The sequence below is a fragment of the Falco naumanni genome, chromosome 18, assembly GCF_017639655.2.
Source record: "Falco naumanni isolate bFalNau1 chromosome 18, bFalNau1.pat, whole genome shotgun sequence".
Taxonomy (NCBI): Eukaryota; Metazoa; Chordata; class Aves; order Falconiformes; family Falconidae; genus Falco; species Falco naumanni.
In genome coordinates, this window is record NC_054071.1 from 970,283 (window position 1) to 984,364 (window position 14,082).

Below are 14,082 nucleotides of genomic sequence, written 5' to 3' on the forward strand. Positions count from 1 at the left end.
GGAGCGGCCGGGCGGACCGGAGGAGCGAAGCCTCGGTCGCCTTCTGAGGGAGCCAACATGGCGCCTGCGGCTTCCCGCCGCTCGCGGGCGCGGGAGCCGCAGCGTCACGCACGCGCACGCGTCACGTGGCGGCGTGCTGGCGTCACACGCGCGGCGTCTCCTGCCGGTAAGCGGCAGCCACAGCCTGGGGAGCGGGTGAGGGGCCCGGGCGGGGGCGGGTCTCTCCCTGCGGGACCAGGGCCGCGCTCCGCGGCCCCCCCCCCCCCCCCCCCCGGGCCTGGGGTTGCCGGGCCCCGGCTGGGCGAGGGCGAGTAAGCGCCGCCCCGGCGCTCGGTCCCGGGGTGAGGCGTGAGGGGGGTGACCCGCTCTTGTGCCCGCAGGTTGCCCGTCCTTTGGCGAGCTGCGCGCGGCAGCACACCCGCGGATTCCATGTCTTTTCTTGTAAGTAAACCCGAGCGGATTAGGGTGAGTGTTGAACGCCTTCCAGCCTCCCTCGGGCGCCGGGTGTCGGTGGAGCCTGCCTTGCGCTTGTGCAGAGGAGCGGCGGCGGGGCCGGCCTCCTGGAAAGCACCGCAGGGCCCGCGCCCCCCGCCCACGCCGCCGTGACTGAAAAGGGCGGGAAAGCGCCGGGCCGGGCCCGCTGCCCTCACCTCAGTCCCCCCACCGGCACTTGCTGCTTGGGGTTGCGGCCTAACCTTCGCTTGGGTTTCTAAACGCTTTGAGTAATTCTGCACTTGTAAGTGAGGAAGCTTCATGCGAGAAAACCGCTTGGGTCAGTGGTGTTCTATACCCGAGTTCTGGGTCATCGTCACCTCAAGGCTTGGTGCTTTCTAGGACTGGCTTCCCTTGCACTAAACAACATAAGCTATTTTCCCCCGTATTTTCCCAATTCCAGTGTGGCAGTGTTTGTTTAACACTAACTTCATGATCAGCATTCTGCAAACCTAAAGTCGCGTATCCTAGAGTGCACTATTTGTGCACACTCAAAAATAAATTTTTTCTTTGAATCACAGAGTTGAATAGTGATAGAAACACTTCTCTGCACAACCTAACGCTTGCTGTGAATTTAATTTAATTCACATTAAATTAATGTGAATTTAAGCATGAATTGTGGAAGCAAACAGCTTTCAAGTATTTATGTTATAATTTTGCATTCGGTCAATAGATAAATAGACAAAGTATTTAAGTTCTTTAAGACATCACCTCGTTGTAAATAGTTGAAGCTTTTTTTATACCTGTTACACCCAAACAAGCAACTCTTATTTGCCTGTAAGAGAGTTGTAGCACACTTACGGTTTTTACTGTATGTGCATGTATAAAAGTTCTTGTTTGAATGATCTAAAATGATGTTAACTTTATGGCCAGTGCATGCCGGTCAGGAAAAGCAGTAGCACCTGTGTGGTTGCTGAATGCATGCCGTCACAGTGGCACAAGAAGAGAATATCCTTGTCCAAAGTAAGGATGCAACTCTGGTGTTGGCAGTTAATCAGTTTCAGACCACAGTAGCATCCTTGAAGCGCTATGAATCTTACATTATTTTGTGGGGGATGGGGAAAAGACACTTCTCTTTGCATGGAATAACTAATTATCTGGGGGATTTTTTTGTTTGTTTGTTTCAGCGGTGGGTGTCTGAAAAGTTCATTGTTGAGGGCTTAAGAGAGTTCGAACTGTTTGGAGGTAAGTTTTCCTATCATTAGATGACATTGTTAGAAATGTTTTATTTTAGCCACAAGGTCTGTTAATTTGGTTGTAAATATATATCTTAACAGTAAAAGAGATGAATGAATCTGGTTGTAGCACCATAGTGTGTTATCCATGTTGGCTTACCATAAAAGCTAATATGGAAGCATCCAAGATCTAGCGAGTTATTTGGAAATCAGTTGAGGGCGGTACTGTTTTCAGACCCTGAATTCTCTACTCCTTAGCATAACCACTTTTTTGCTATGAAAAGATAATTTGAGATTTGGGAAGGTTAATTATAATTTTTTGAGTAAAAATGGATTTTGAAACTCTGATGATGGCTCCCCAGTGTGCCTGCGGGAATGCTGACTGGTTTCTGTTCTGCTTTGTGCATAACAAACAAAATTGCCCATTAGGATGCAGAATTCCTGATCAGTGTCGTGGAAAGCAATCTGAGCATAGAAAAGAGGTCTAGATCTTGAGCTTCCAGGTGAAGTAAAAGAATTTTCATCACTGTAAATGAACTTTTGATAGTTTCTTCAGTATTTAAGCAAAGCAGATAGGTCATTTTTGAATGTGTTTAGAGGTATAATTTAAAAAATGTGTCACTTTCCATTTATGTCAAATATATGAACAGTTGCACTATTTGAATCTCTTTAATGCCCATACTTGTACTGCAATTTGATTATTTTTAGTGCTGCATCCTTATGTGTAAATTAAATGTCTTTGTGTAAAAAATATACTGTATATATTTGGTATCAAAAAGTATTATGCAGGGTTATTTACTCAGTTTTCCAGCTATATTTTTAATGGGTATCTGTTGAACACAACATGGTGAACAATTAATTTCTTTACTCCAGAGCAGCCTCCGGGTGACTCTCGGAGAAAAGTAAGTGACTTTTGCAGGCTGTGGTGCTGTGGTTCATTGCATGGAGAGTATTCCTTGTGGAAGTTTGATTTTTCTTTTTATCTTAGTTATATATCTCATCTCTATATTTAGCTCTACAAGTGTGGAAACAGGTTTCACCCTGGAGTGGAGATTTTGGTGTGTGGTTTTCAAACTATATGTGACAAGTTCAAAACTTTAAACTTAATCTCTTGGATTTGTATTTGTGTTGTCCCCAGCCCCCCAAGGGTCTTTCTTTTGAGATGACTTAGATCTGATTCTTCAAAGACGCTAATCTCTTATAGCAGCCTTTTAGTATAAAAGGAAGAGGTTAGTTTATGGGACTAGGCCCAAATAATTTTATGTTGGCCATTCAAAACCAGTGTTCCCTTCTGAACACATTGATTCCAATTTCCTTTCTCTTCCTTGTAGAGCAGCCACAACAGAGGCTCCAGCATCAAAACCAAACATTATGCAGTTTTCAGCTGAGGTGACTTTACCTTCTGTTGTCTGGTCATCTTCAGAGCCAATTCCGTGCGTGCTTGGAGAGCTTTGCCTCTTAAAAACTAAAATCACTAGAAACATGGAATGTCTGTTTAAAAACATACAGCCAGAATCTGGCAGTTGAAAACTTTACCTTGATGCTTTTTGTTCTGCAGGCCCTGATAGCACGCCATCTGGTTCATAATGAACAACACTCATAGAATAACACAACTTAGGATAGAATATATTTGTCTAAATGATTTTCCACCTACCCATACCATATTGAAACATTTCAGTGTGCAGGTGTTGCTTTAGTTTAAGCTAATTACAAACATGAATTAAGTGTGATTTGATTATAACTGTGTCAGTTCAAGCTGCTTATAACTGATTTTTGTGCCATTGTAATTTACTGGCACAAACAAAGCTGAAAATATGAGATGTATATGGAATGTTTTGTGGAAAGGCAAGTAAATTCACACCTTTTTTAAAATTGCTGAGTGTTACATGTATACTGGACTGGAAGCAAATTGAGATTAGCATCTGTTTTGTCTTTGTTGAAATATTCACTTAGGGTTTGGGCATTTTTGCAGCAGTATTTCTGACTCTCATTTTGATTTTTGCATCTAAATAAAAGCTTGCTTTTTCCTGCAGGGCTATAGAAAAAGGTACAATGATTTTGGGAGAGGGGTGGGAGGAAATTTTTTGTTGCTTGTGTTGAAAGTGAGGGAATGAGGAGGTGGAGAGGCAGGCAGCAGAACAAAACCCGGTATTCCTTCCTAACTCAGATCAATGTCATTTGGCAAACGCAGATCCTTGCTAGCATCACATAACTTATTGTCTCATGGCATTTATAACAGTAGTTGCTTTTCAAAGATTAATTTCCTACAACCTATCTCAAATTAAAATCAGATCAACAAGCCAGAAAGCTAGCTCTTAATGAATGTCATGCTATAAAGCTAGTCATATGTGACTTCATTTTGCAGCTGCTTTTGCTTTTGACCATACACCAAAAGCTGTCCCGTGTGAAACTACTGAGGAGCTTTTTTGCAGTAATTCATAAATGACATTTCAGTTTAACTTTTCTCTTTTTTTTAAACTCTTGTACTACAATAAGTTTCTGGTAGAGCTTTTTTTGCATTAACTCAGTTATTGGTCACTGCTAACATGAAGAGAGGTGAGTGAAGACCTCTGATGCACTGGAAGACTTAAAAAGGGAATTTGCAGTATTTTTCCATTAATGTTGAAACAACATACACCATTAATAAGATTAAATTTATTTATTTATTTTGCATCTGTTTTGTTGGCTTATGCTATATCTGGAGTGGACTTTAATAAAGCAAACCACTTACATATTGCTCAGTGTTTCGCCAGCTGTCATTGCTCCATAACACTGCTTATCAGAGCCTCCTGCTTTCATTTCCTTGGTGGTGCCTTTCTGCTTCAGAGGTTTCCATCTGCCTGTGTGTCTCTCCTGGCAGTCTTGCTGTTGACAGGACTGTGAAATTGCTGGAAGAAGTAACAAATGATACAATTAAGATCAGAATTGACAGGCATCTTTAACAGAAGTTTGAAATTGTAAATGGGAAGTCACTGTTTGTTCTTAACCAAGGAAAAGCACTGTGTAGTGTTAAGACTAGAATAAAGGATTTGGGATTGCTGAGATCTCGGGGGTTAGCTATTGTGAAACAGAACTGAGTTGCTGTGCTAGACTTGTTTGAGCTGAAATTATGCCATAGCACTGTTCACAAATCTTAGGTTTTGCCTTTTCCCTTAACTGAAAAATACACCTATTATAAAGGTAGGCAAAGAGGGGTAAAATATGTGCTCTTCAAAGTCAGTTGAAAAGGTAGAATTTGGGAAGTGTGACTTAGTTTACTCCCGAAGTATACTCAGGGACCCAAAGGTCATTTATGGCAAGTTTCCATCTGTGCTTATTACACTATGTGCGCCCTGGACTGAGTGTAGAACAGCAAGTTCCTTGTTGTTCAGCTGTCACTCTGTTGTTTCCATCTTTCAGTGATGGGAAAAAGAGTATTTGCTTTCACTCTAAGGAACATGCACAAGCCTTTTCTGCTTCATGTACCGTGAGAAAGGTCTGATAAAGGGCACTTGCAGTTGATAAAGAATGAGGTGGAAAAAATGATCTGGAATTCCAAATGTCAGGAGGAGTTAATGTGCTGGAAATTAGAGATAACTAAATCTGATCTTAGCCACCAAATAAATTTGGACCTCTGTTAGGATGTTCTTGTGACTTTGGAAACTTGAGGGAATTAGTGTAGTGGAACTTGCGAGAACATTGAAGTTTGTCTTAAGCAAAATCCTGTTGGAAAGATTTATGTGTGTGTAAATAAAGCAGATAACTTATGTTAGACGTAGTGAAGAGAAGCTGTGAGGCTTGGGAGTGCTGCTTCCCCATGTGGTGTGGGGTCTTGTCTTTTCTTTTCTTTTTTCCCCTCCTGTAAGTGTTAATGCTTTGCAGTTAAGTTTTTTGCTTTCATTTGGAGCTTCTCTTCATGTGTGTCTGGTCTTCATATCTTGGGCTAAGTTGATTCATCACTTCTACCATTCAGTTAAGCAGCTTCAGCTGTGCTGGTCTTACCACAGAGCAGCTGAGAACCAGAAGCCCCCAGCATCGGAGGGGAATGCAGACTGCTGCAGTGCAGAGAAGTGCTATAAACAAACTTTCCTTCGGCCTTGCTTAGGCCAACAGGATGGTGGCATAGAAGTTCGTAATTAACGGGAGAAAGGTAGTCACTATACAGCAGTGCTTAAGCTGTCCTGGGGAGTAGTAATTGGCTTTATCCAATATTCCTAAAGAAGTTCTAGCTTACAGTAATTAAGAACCTGTCTGTTACAGTTACCTGTTTTGAAACACAGATGTCTGGATCTTCTGAAATGAGGCATCTCCTGGATTTCAATTGATAAATAGCTATTCAAAATAATTCTAACAGCAATTAAAACCTCTTTTCTGTATTCAGTACTGTCTTATTATTTTGAGGTGTATAATAATACAAGGAGCAGATGATTTTTCCAGCACATGATCTTTATTTCTTTTGACCTAACTTCATTTTTTTTTTCCCCCCTGCAGACAAATGAGGCGAGCTCCGAGTCGATAGCTTCTTCCCCTAAAAGGGACACCATGAGCAACTTCCTACCAGACAGCAGCTGTTACGAGTTGCTCACTATCATAGGTAATAGTACTAGTGGGCTGGATTGTCAGAATTCTTCTTTGCAAAGAAAAAAACCTGCAAATTTGTTGGCCTTTTCTTGATTGCTTGCTTATTTTTGATGTTAGATGCCTGTCCTCTTTGATTTTAAAATTACTTTAATACAAAATGAGATGCTAGTTCCAAAGGCTTTCAACTGAAAGAAGCTTGTGATGGGTTAACGATACTGGGTGTGAAGTATAAAATCAGCAGAAGCAGTCTGAAACCTGTCCCTGTCCTTGGTGGGGCTGTGGCCTAATCATTTTATTTCTGCTTCAGTCCTGAACTTGGAAGACAGGATAATGTTACTGGGGGGAAGGATTTTGCTCAGTGGGATACATGCCAAAGAAGGTGGTGTCTGAAAGAACAAATACTCTTTCACAAGGCAAAAAATAGGTTCAGCAGACACCTGTAAAGATTATTTAAGAGTCAAGGACTGAAGGAGTTCTCCAGAAGTGTGTGATTCCAGAAAGTGTTGCTGAAGCTTTAATGCGTTTTCTTTCAGGCAGAGGCTTTGAAGACTTGATGGTTGTGAACCTGGCCAGGTATAAACCCACAGGAGAGTACGTCACCGTCAGAAGAGTGGACTTGGAGGCCTGCACAAATGAAATGGTCACATTCTTGCAGGTAAGAGGAATCCATTAATACCATAATGCAAGTTTAGGAGAGGACGTGCTTATCAATACTGTATTCATATTCCTGCATTTACTAAATTGAATCAAAATATCTTTTTTCATTTTAGGGGGAACTTCATGTTTCCAAGCTCTTCAACCACCCTAACATCGTGCCATACAAAGCAACTTTCATAGCTGACAATGAGCTATGGGTAGTGACATCTTTCATGGCCTATGGTAGGTGCAGAGGGAATACCTTTGTCTGACCATATTTGGTGAAATGAAATTTAAGAGGTGTAGTTTTTGGGGGGGTTTTGGGTTTTTCTTCTGACCAATTGAGAGGTGTTTTGTTTCTTTTTAGGTTCTGCAAAAGATTTAATCTGTACCCATTTCATGGATGGGATGAGCGAACTGGCTATTGCATATATCCTCCAAGGTGTATTGAAAGCACTTGACTACATCCACCATATGGGCTATGTACATAGGTACTAAAAAAATATAAAAAAGGCGATCCATTTTCCTTCTCTTGGAAGTTCTCAGAAATACTGCTTCATCGTTAGAGTGGATAGTTCAAGAGATGCGGAATGCAGTATCAAGTTCTGTATTTTCTGTTAGAGCAAGTCAGTTTGATACTTGTGGGGAATTACATAATTGATTGTAATGAAGTGCATGAAAGTGTCACTGTGGAACAGACTTATCCCGAAGACCACTATGTATTGTGAGTCACAACTGCAGCTCATGTTGAAGGCTCTGTTCAGATACTATTGATAGTCTCCAAATTGAGACTGACAGTGGAGGGGCATGGGGTTGCCCTGTTGTTATTGAAGGTTCTGGGTCCATAACCCCTAGTCCTGCATTTCTCCTTGTCACAGAAACATTTTTTGGGAACCTGCAAAGTGGATGAATACAGTCCTCTTTGTGTTTGTAGAAGAGGTTTTGCACAGCATTCAGGATGGTCGTTAGGAGTCTCAGGCTCCTGGTAGGAGGCTGAATAAGTTTGGCCTGCGTGTTGAGCTGTCCAGAGTAGGCTTTTGTCCTTTCTGTAGGTGCCCACTAAGGATCAATTTCTCTTTAATAACTACAACTTCTCTTAATCTAAATCACTGTCTCCACCCACTAGCATATTTTTCCTTTTTTTTGATACATCCTTCTGTTGTGAGAGTACATTTCAGGTGCTGAAACTTCTAGGTTATTATGTGTTATTATTTCTTTTGTATGTACTGTAAAATAAGTTCAGCTTACCTATGCCTGCCTTAAGCCCTTTGCACTGCCCTTCTGCACTGTTTCCTGGGAAAGCTGTAAGGAACATAATGCCCTTGAGGCCAGAGAACCTGACTATTTTTACTTGTTTGTTTGTTTGTTTGTTTTTTTCCCCAGGAGTGTTAAAGCCAGCCATATCCTGATCTCTGTAGACGGGAAGGTATACCTCTCTGGCCTGCGAAGTAATCTAAGTATGATCAATCATGGGCAGCGACTCAAAGTTGTTCACGACTTTCCCAAATACAGCATCAAAGTCCTGCCTTGGCTCAGTCCTGAAGTCTTGCAGCAGGTGTGTTTAAAAAACTGCTAGTTTTTAGTGACACATGGTATCTCTGTATAACTTTCTGAGTTCTTATGGCATGTTTGGGTGGACATGGCAGGGGACATGACAAAAGCCACAGGGTTTTTCTTGCGATGAGCTCTATCCTTTTTACCTTAAACACAGTGACCCCTAGCAAGGGAAAACCTGTGTTCCTGTCAAAAAGGGGAATTACTGAGAAGCCCGTGTTACCACATTGCCTTTCCCTTCCCTTCAGAGGAAGGTGCACAAATGCAAGGAAAAGGGAGAGGCCAGAGGAAACATACCTGGGCGGGCACAGGGCAAGTGGGTAGACTTTGTTCTAGTTGACTAAACAGTTTTCTTGTAGGTACCTCTACAGATTCTCCTGTTAGCGAAGTGTTACATTAGGTGCCAGTTGCCCTAAGGTAGATGTCACCCCCACTAGCTGGCTGATTTAATTTAAATAAATGTTGTCCTTAACTGTGTGTTCTAACAACAAAAAACCCACCACCACAATAAACCAGCCTATACGTGGGTTGTACTGTTTCTGCTCTAATAATTTGGGTTTGCTGTTCTGCATATCGAATCATGGGTATCGCTCATGCCATCTCATATAAGTGAGGCTAATTTTTCTTCTCCTTTTCATCTAGAATCTCCAGGGTTATGATGCAAAATCTGACATTTACAGTGTAGGGATAACAGCCTGTGAGCTGGCAAATGGACACGTACCATTTAAAGACATGCCTTCTACTCAGGTAAGGTTTAAAAATTGTTCCTTCCTCATCCTTCATCCTGGCACATGGAAATGCTTTGTTGCACTGGGATGTTGTTACGTTAGAAGAGATGGAGTAATTTGGCAGAAAGTAAGCCCCCTTGCTTTCTAAATTTCCTCACCGGAATGGGAGGTTAGGTGTGGCTAGGTTTAAATTCTGAGTGATACCTAGTATGCCACTACCAGTCCAGTTGTGTCTAATATGTAAATTAAACTACCATGATTCTGGATACACTAATAGCGGTCTGCACCTTCAGTCCAGTCATGCTCATGAACTAGCGTGGCCGCACTCTAGGGTGCGGTCACGTTCAGTGAGAAACTGTGACAACTGGCTACTTAGACAGTGCGGTTTTTATTTGTGCAACAGATATACAGGTTCTTTGGATTGCCGGTGATAGTGACTTTCTGCAAGAAAGCATGTGCAAATATGATGTTATTAAGTACAAAACACTTGAAAAGGTTATAAATAATACAGCCTGGCTATAAATGTTAGGGAGTAACTCTCTAGAGAGATTTTTAAGATTCCCGAGAAAAGTGCTTAGTCTAAATCTCACCCAAGGCGTCCCAAGTAGGGGGAGAAGCAAGGCTCAGCCCATCGGCCGGTCCCAGGAGTCAGGCAGTCTGGGATGGAGTTTCCCCTGACTTACGGTAAAATCTTCTCCTCCAAAAATTCCCCATTTCCTTGGCTATTTTATATCCTTTCTACCTTCAAGGTGGAGTTTGAGTGACTGTAGTCATACATACCTTTTATTGTAATCGGTGTAAATTTCTCTGGCTTCACGTTTAAAGTTTGCAAAAAATCGAGGACACAGACTCAAAGAGGAGTGGTCGCACCTCGGAGGCGGGTAGCCTTTGGGATGGAGGTGTGTTTTGGTATTAAAATGACATTAAAATGAGCAAAGTTCACCAAAAGGTAGCATTTTGGCAAGGTCTTGAAAAACTGTTGGCTCAGGGGACCAGATGGGCTGCTTATCAGTTCTTTGAGGACCATTTCTTCCCATTTATCATCACAGAGCATGGCCACGGAGTCTGCACTGTGCTCCACCCTCCTTGGTATGTTGCAGGGAGTTGCTGTGTCAGTGGATTCCTCACATGTCTGCTGCAGCCATGTCCCATCCTCAGAGTTCTCTGATTTTATACTTTTCCTTTATAGGTGAACAATGCTACGTTTTTCATATAACCCTTAATTTTCATACACAAACCTTAATTTCCTAATAATTACACAGATGTGAAGACAGAAGGGTGCCATGCCTGCATGGGAAATCTTAAATGTCTACTGTGTGTGATGTTGCTTATGCCCTTTCTCTCCCAGATGCTCTTGGAAAAGCTGAATGGAACTGTTCCCTGCTTGCTAGACACCACCACAATTCCTGCTGATGAGCTGACTATGAAGACATCCCGTTCAAGTGCTAACTATGGGATGGGCGAGAGCATGGCTATTAGCAACGTCAGAGCAGCCAACGGAGAGCCAACCCTGCACCCTTATCTTCGGACCTTCTCCACCTACTTCCATAACTTTGTAGAGCAGTGCCTCCAGCGGAACCCCGATTTCAGGTAAAGCCAGGTGAAAGCTGCTTGTCACAGACTTGTGTTATTCTAGGGCTGCTTCAGCCGTGAGAGCCAGCAGAGGTTTAAGTTTTCTTCCCAGAAGTGTAGTGGAGTGGAGTGAGGATATGCTCTGTACACTGAGAAAAGCAGTCCAAGTATGTAAACCAAGAGCAGTGTTAATGCTTTGGCCACTTTCTGTAAGACAGCCTGAAGAATTATCTTGCAGCCTTCTTTGTGGAGTAGAGTGGTGCTACATGTCAGGAAAATAAAACTGAACAGCTTTAATTTCTCATCACTGTGAGACTGTCTACCCAGTTTCCATCACTGTGGATGTCTGCTGTTCAGCTAGCTGAGGATAACAATGGGAAGTGATGAAGAACTGTATTTTCCTCTGTAGTGAGCCTAAGATTGTCTTTAGTCATGACAAACTTCTCTAGCATGCTACACTGCTCAGAAACTTTCCTTTGACCAAATGTTGGGGTGTGCAAGTAGGTAACTTGCACAGAAGGTTGAACTACTTGGGTAAAACATCATGTGAACATAATAAACAGTGCTACTGATTACAAAAGGGAGAGATCCTATAGCTGAGAAATGAGACGGGCAGAAAAGACCCCGGTCTCTTCTTTCTTCCCCTACCTGCCTTTAAATGCTACTGTTTTCTTGTGTGCTTACTTTATTCTAACTCCCTTCTACAGGCCAAGCGCAGGCACTCTGCTTAATCATCCCTTTTTCAAACAGGTAAGGAAATCATTTATTCTGTAGATAAAAACCAGTGGCTTTTCTGTAGTTGCCGTCTTGCTGTGTCACTGAACCTGAAGGTGGGAATGTAGAGTTGCTGCATTTTCTGCCATTGGAAAGGATTAAGTTAGTTTGCTGGCTAATTGTAGTGCAGCGTGGTGATCCTCACATTCTCCTGGGAGGTGGATGGGCTGTTCTCAAAGCATCTCTTACCTAAACAGAGGGTGTAAATCTGCCTGTCCCGTGTGCCAGAACAGGTTTTCACCCACAGGCTATTGAGTATTGAGGCAAGGCAGTCCTAACCTGGTTCTTAGTGAGACCAAAGTGAGGTGACCTGCGCATTGCTTACCGCTGTGTGGCTGGCTGGGGGGCTCCAGCTCTGCTGTAGGAAGAGGCAGCAGCTCTGCTGCTCCTAAAATCATTTGTCTGCCTTGCTCTGAGCCGAGGGCCTGGGTGGTGCTTTGCCGAGGGGATCTCGTCAAGACCATAGCACTCGTGCTGCTGAAAAGACTGCATGCAAAGCACTTTGTTACAGGGTGCAGCGTGAAAGCCCTGCATGCCTGCGGGTGGGAGGACAGTATTGTGTTGTTCTGTCTGTAACCACACGCGCTGTTGCTGCTTGACTGTGATGTGCAAGTGTGGGCAAGCATTTCAGCAGCCGAGTTCTCTCTTTTCTGTGCAGATCAAGCGCCGTGCTTCTGAAGCACTCCCTGAACTTCTGCGCCCTGTCACCCCAATCACCAATTTGGAAGGAACACAGCCCCAGGATCTCAGTGGCATTTTTGGGCTGGTATCAAACTTCGAGCAGCTGGATGTGGATGACTGGGAATTCTAGAACAGGGACTATACCTGGTTCTGGAGGTGCTTTCTGGACATTGTAATTTATTGGTCCTGTTCATAAAAGGTGATGAATGTTACACATGGAAGAGTTTACAGGTTCTTGCGAAGGAACTTCAGCTGCCTGTTTACTTAAGAAGTAGCTTGGAAACAAGTGGACAGACCTGAGCTGGAGAAGATCAACCCCAAGGAACTGTGGAGTATTCCAGATGGTGCTGTGCCCAGAGCAGCTGAGCACTGGTAGATCACTTGAATGGATTTGAGTGAGTCTGTGTAGTTATGGTCTCTATTTATGTGTTTCTAAAAATCACTGGCTTCCTCATATCACAGCTGAAGGCTGCATATCCCTACCCTCTTTGGTTCTTTCTCTTTTAAGGGTGCCTTAGAGTTAAGGGGAGGCAGGCAGCTCTTAGTTTTGGGCATTCTCCTAGAGCTAGTCAGATTACTGTTGCAGTGTTGCCACAGGGGAAGTTCTGAGGGGAGTCTATGGGGAAAGAAGGGATTATGTTTTTAAATTTAGTTACTGCTTTGTGATGGAAAATGGGAGATAGAAGAAGCCTGATTCCATTCCAGGCACACTCGCTGCATTGGGCATTCCTCTGCAGTGCTGGATTCTTCTCTTCCAGTTCTGGAGAGAGCTTTTGAGAGATGCCTCTCACTTCATACTGAGCATTCTGAACTCTGGGTCAGATGGGGCATTCCAGCCTTTCCTCCCAGGGCTGCCTGGGCCAACAAAGCAAGTGTGTACGCCTGTATGATGTACCAGCTTTTTTTATCCCCACAGCACTAGTTGGGCCTCCTCTTAGCTGGGCTGGTTTCACAGCATGAAACACTCATACCAGCTTGTTCTCAGCGACTTACCCTGGCACAGAGGAAAAGTCGATTTTTGTACTAAATCCTCTTGCTCATGACTCCTCTTTAAACATTGTGTACAGAATTGATCTTAAGCCTCCCCTTACTGTTGCTGTTCTGCCTTCCCTGACAGAATGACAGGTAAAAGCTTGCTTCTCATGTGGCTGCCCTTGACTTGTGGCTGTGTGACTCTGCCCTGCTGCTGAGGCAGTGCTCCCCTGTTCCATGGTATTTGTTTTTTGGAGGTGTATTTAAGGCTTTTAGTTTGACCTTTCCAAGGACTGGGTGCTGGAGGTCTTCTAGTCTTTTAGTGAAGCACTGAGATCCAGTCCTGTAGGTGTGGTTGATGGGAGTAGTGGTGCTGGCAACAGCTCCTTGTGTTTATAAACTGTACTTGAACTTAGATAAAGTTTGTCAACTCTTAATTTTTTGCCAAAACAAATAAAATATTTCTGAAGTTTTTTTAAAAGTCTGCTGTTTCTTCGAGCTGATGGAGCAGATGGCAAATGACGACAGAGGCTGCCTATGCACCTTACCCTTCCCCCTTCCTTGCTTTCATCCAGCTCACCAGGAAGTTGCAACTACCTTTGTGTTTCAAAAATGTATTTCAACTAAACAAAGCAGCTGTGAACAACTACTTTTGCTCTTTTCTGAAAGTTTCAGTAGAACGTGTTCTTCTAGAGCAGGGGTGTTTGTAAGGGCAGGCTACAACAGATAGGACAAGCCCACTTCTTCCTCCCTATGATCATGTTTGGCTCCTGATTTAATTTTATTACAGTGACTAGATCTTAATTTCCTAGCTTGTTAGGAAGTCTGCAGCTTGCGAAAATCCTTATCCCTTTCCTGCTAAGCTTGGACAGCAACTGAATTGCTGATACTTACAGCAAGAAAAAGCACAGTACCACTCAGCATAAAACCTTGGGGAC

The 14,082-nt window shown here is 43.2% G+C and overlaps 1 protein-coding gene across 4 annotated transcripts; it reads left to right on the plus strand.

The window, feature by feature from the left end:
* The first annotated feature begins 121 nt into the window (after window positions 1-121).
* Window positions 122-13,625, plus strand: STRADA (STE20 related adaptor alpha). 4 transcript variants are annotated; one of them, XM_040617482.1, is made up of 13 exons: window positions 122-166; window positions 381-441; window positions 1,620-1,677; window positions 2,541-2,569; window positions 6,138-6,240; window positions 6,761-6,882; window positions 6,998-7,106; window positions 7,231-7,354; window positions 8,247-8,418; window positions 9,060-9,164; window positions 10,494-10,735; window positions 11,425-11,467; window positions 12,150-13,625. In XM_040617482.1, exons 2-13 carry the CDS (start codon window positions 430-432, stop codon window positions 12,300-12,302), a joined length of 1,272 nt encoding a protein of 423 aa, XP_040473416.1. In that variant the 5' UTR covers window positions 122-166; window positions 381-429; the 3' UTR covers window positions 12,303-13,625. The 4 variants fall into 4 exon arrangements, with proteins under 4 accessions (XP_040473416.1, XP_040473417.1, XP_040473415.1 ...); XM_040617483.1 differs by lacking the exon at window positions 122-166 and adding an exon at window positions 178-195; XM_040617481.1 differs by lacking the exon at window positions 122-166 and having other exon boundaries at window positions 204-465.
* Window positions 13,626-14,082: the final 457 nt, after the last annotated feature.

Coding starts and splice junctions, on each gene's coding strand:
- STRADA (XM_040617481.1), top strand. CDS start 430: ATGTCTTTTCTTGTAAGTAAACCCGAGCGGATTAGG. Junction 6,241..6,760: donor CGAGTTGCTCACTATCATAG/GTAATAGTACTA, acceptor GTTTTCTTTCAG/GCAGAGGCTTTGAAGACTTG. Junction 11,468..12,149: donor ATCATCCCTTTTTCAAACAG/GTAAGGAAATCA, acceptor TTTTCTGTGCAG/ATCAAGCGCCGTGCTTCTGA.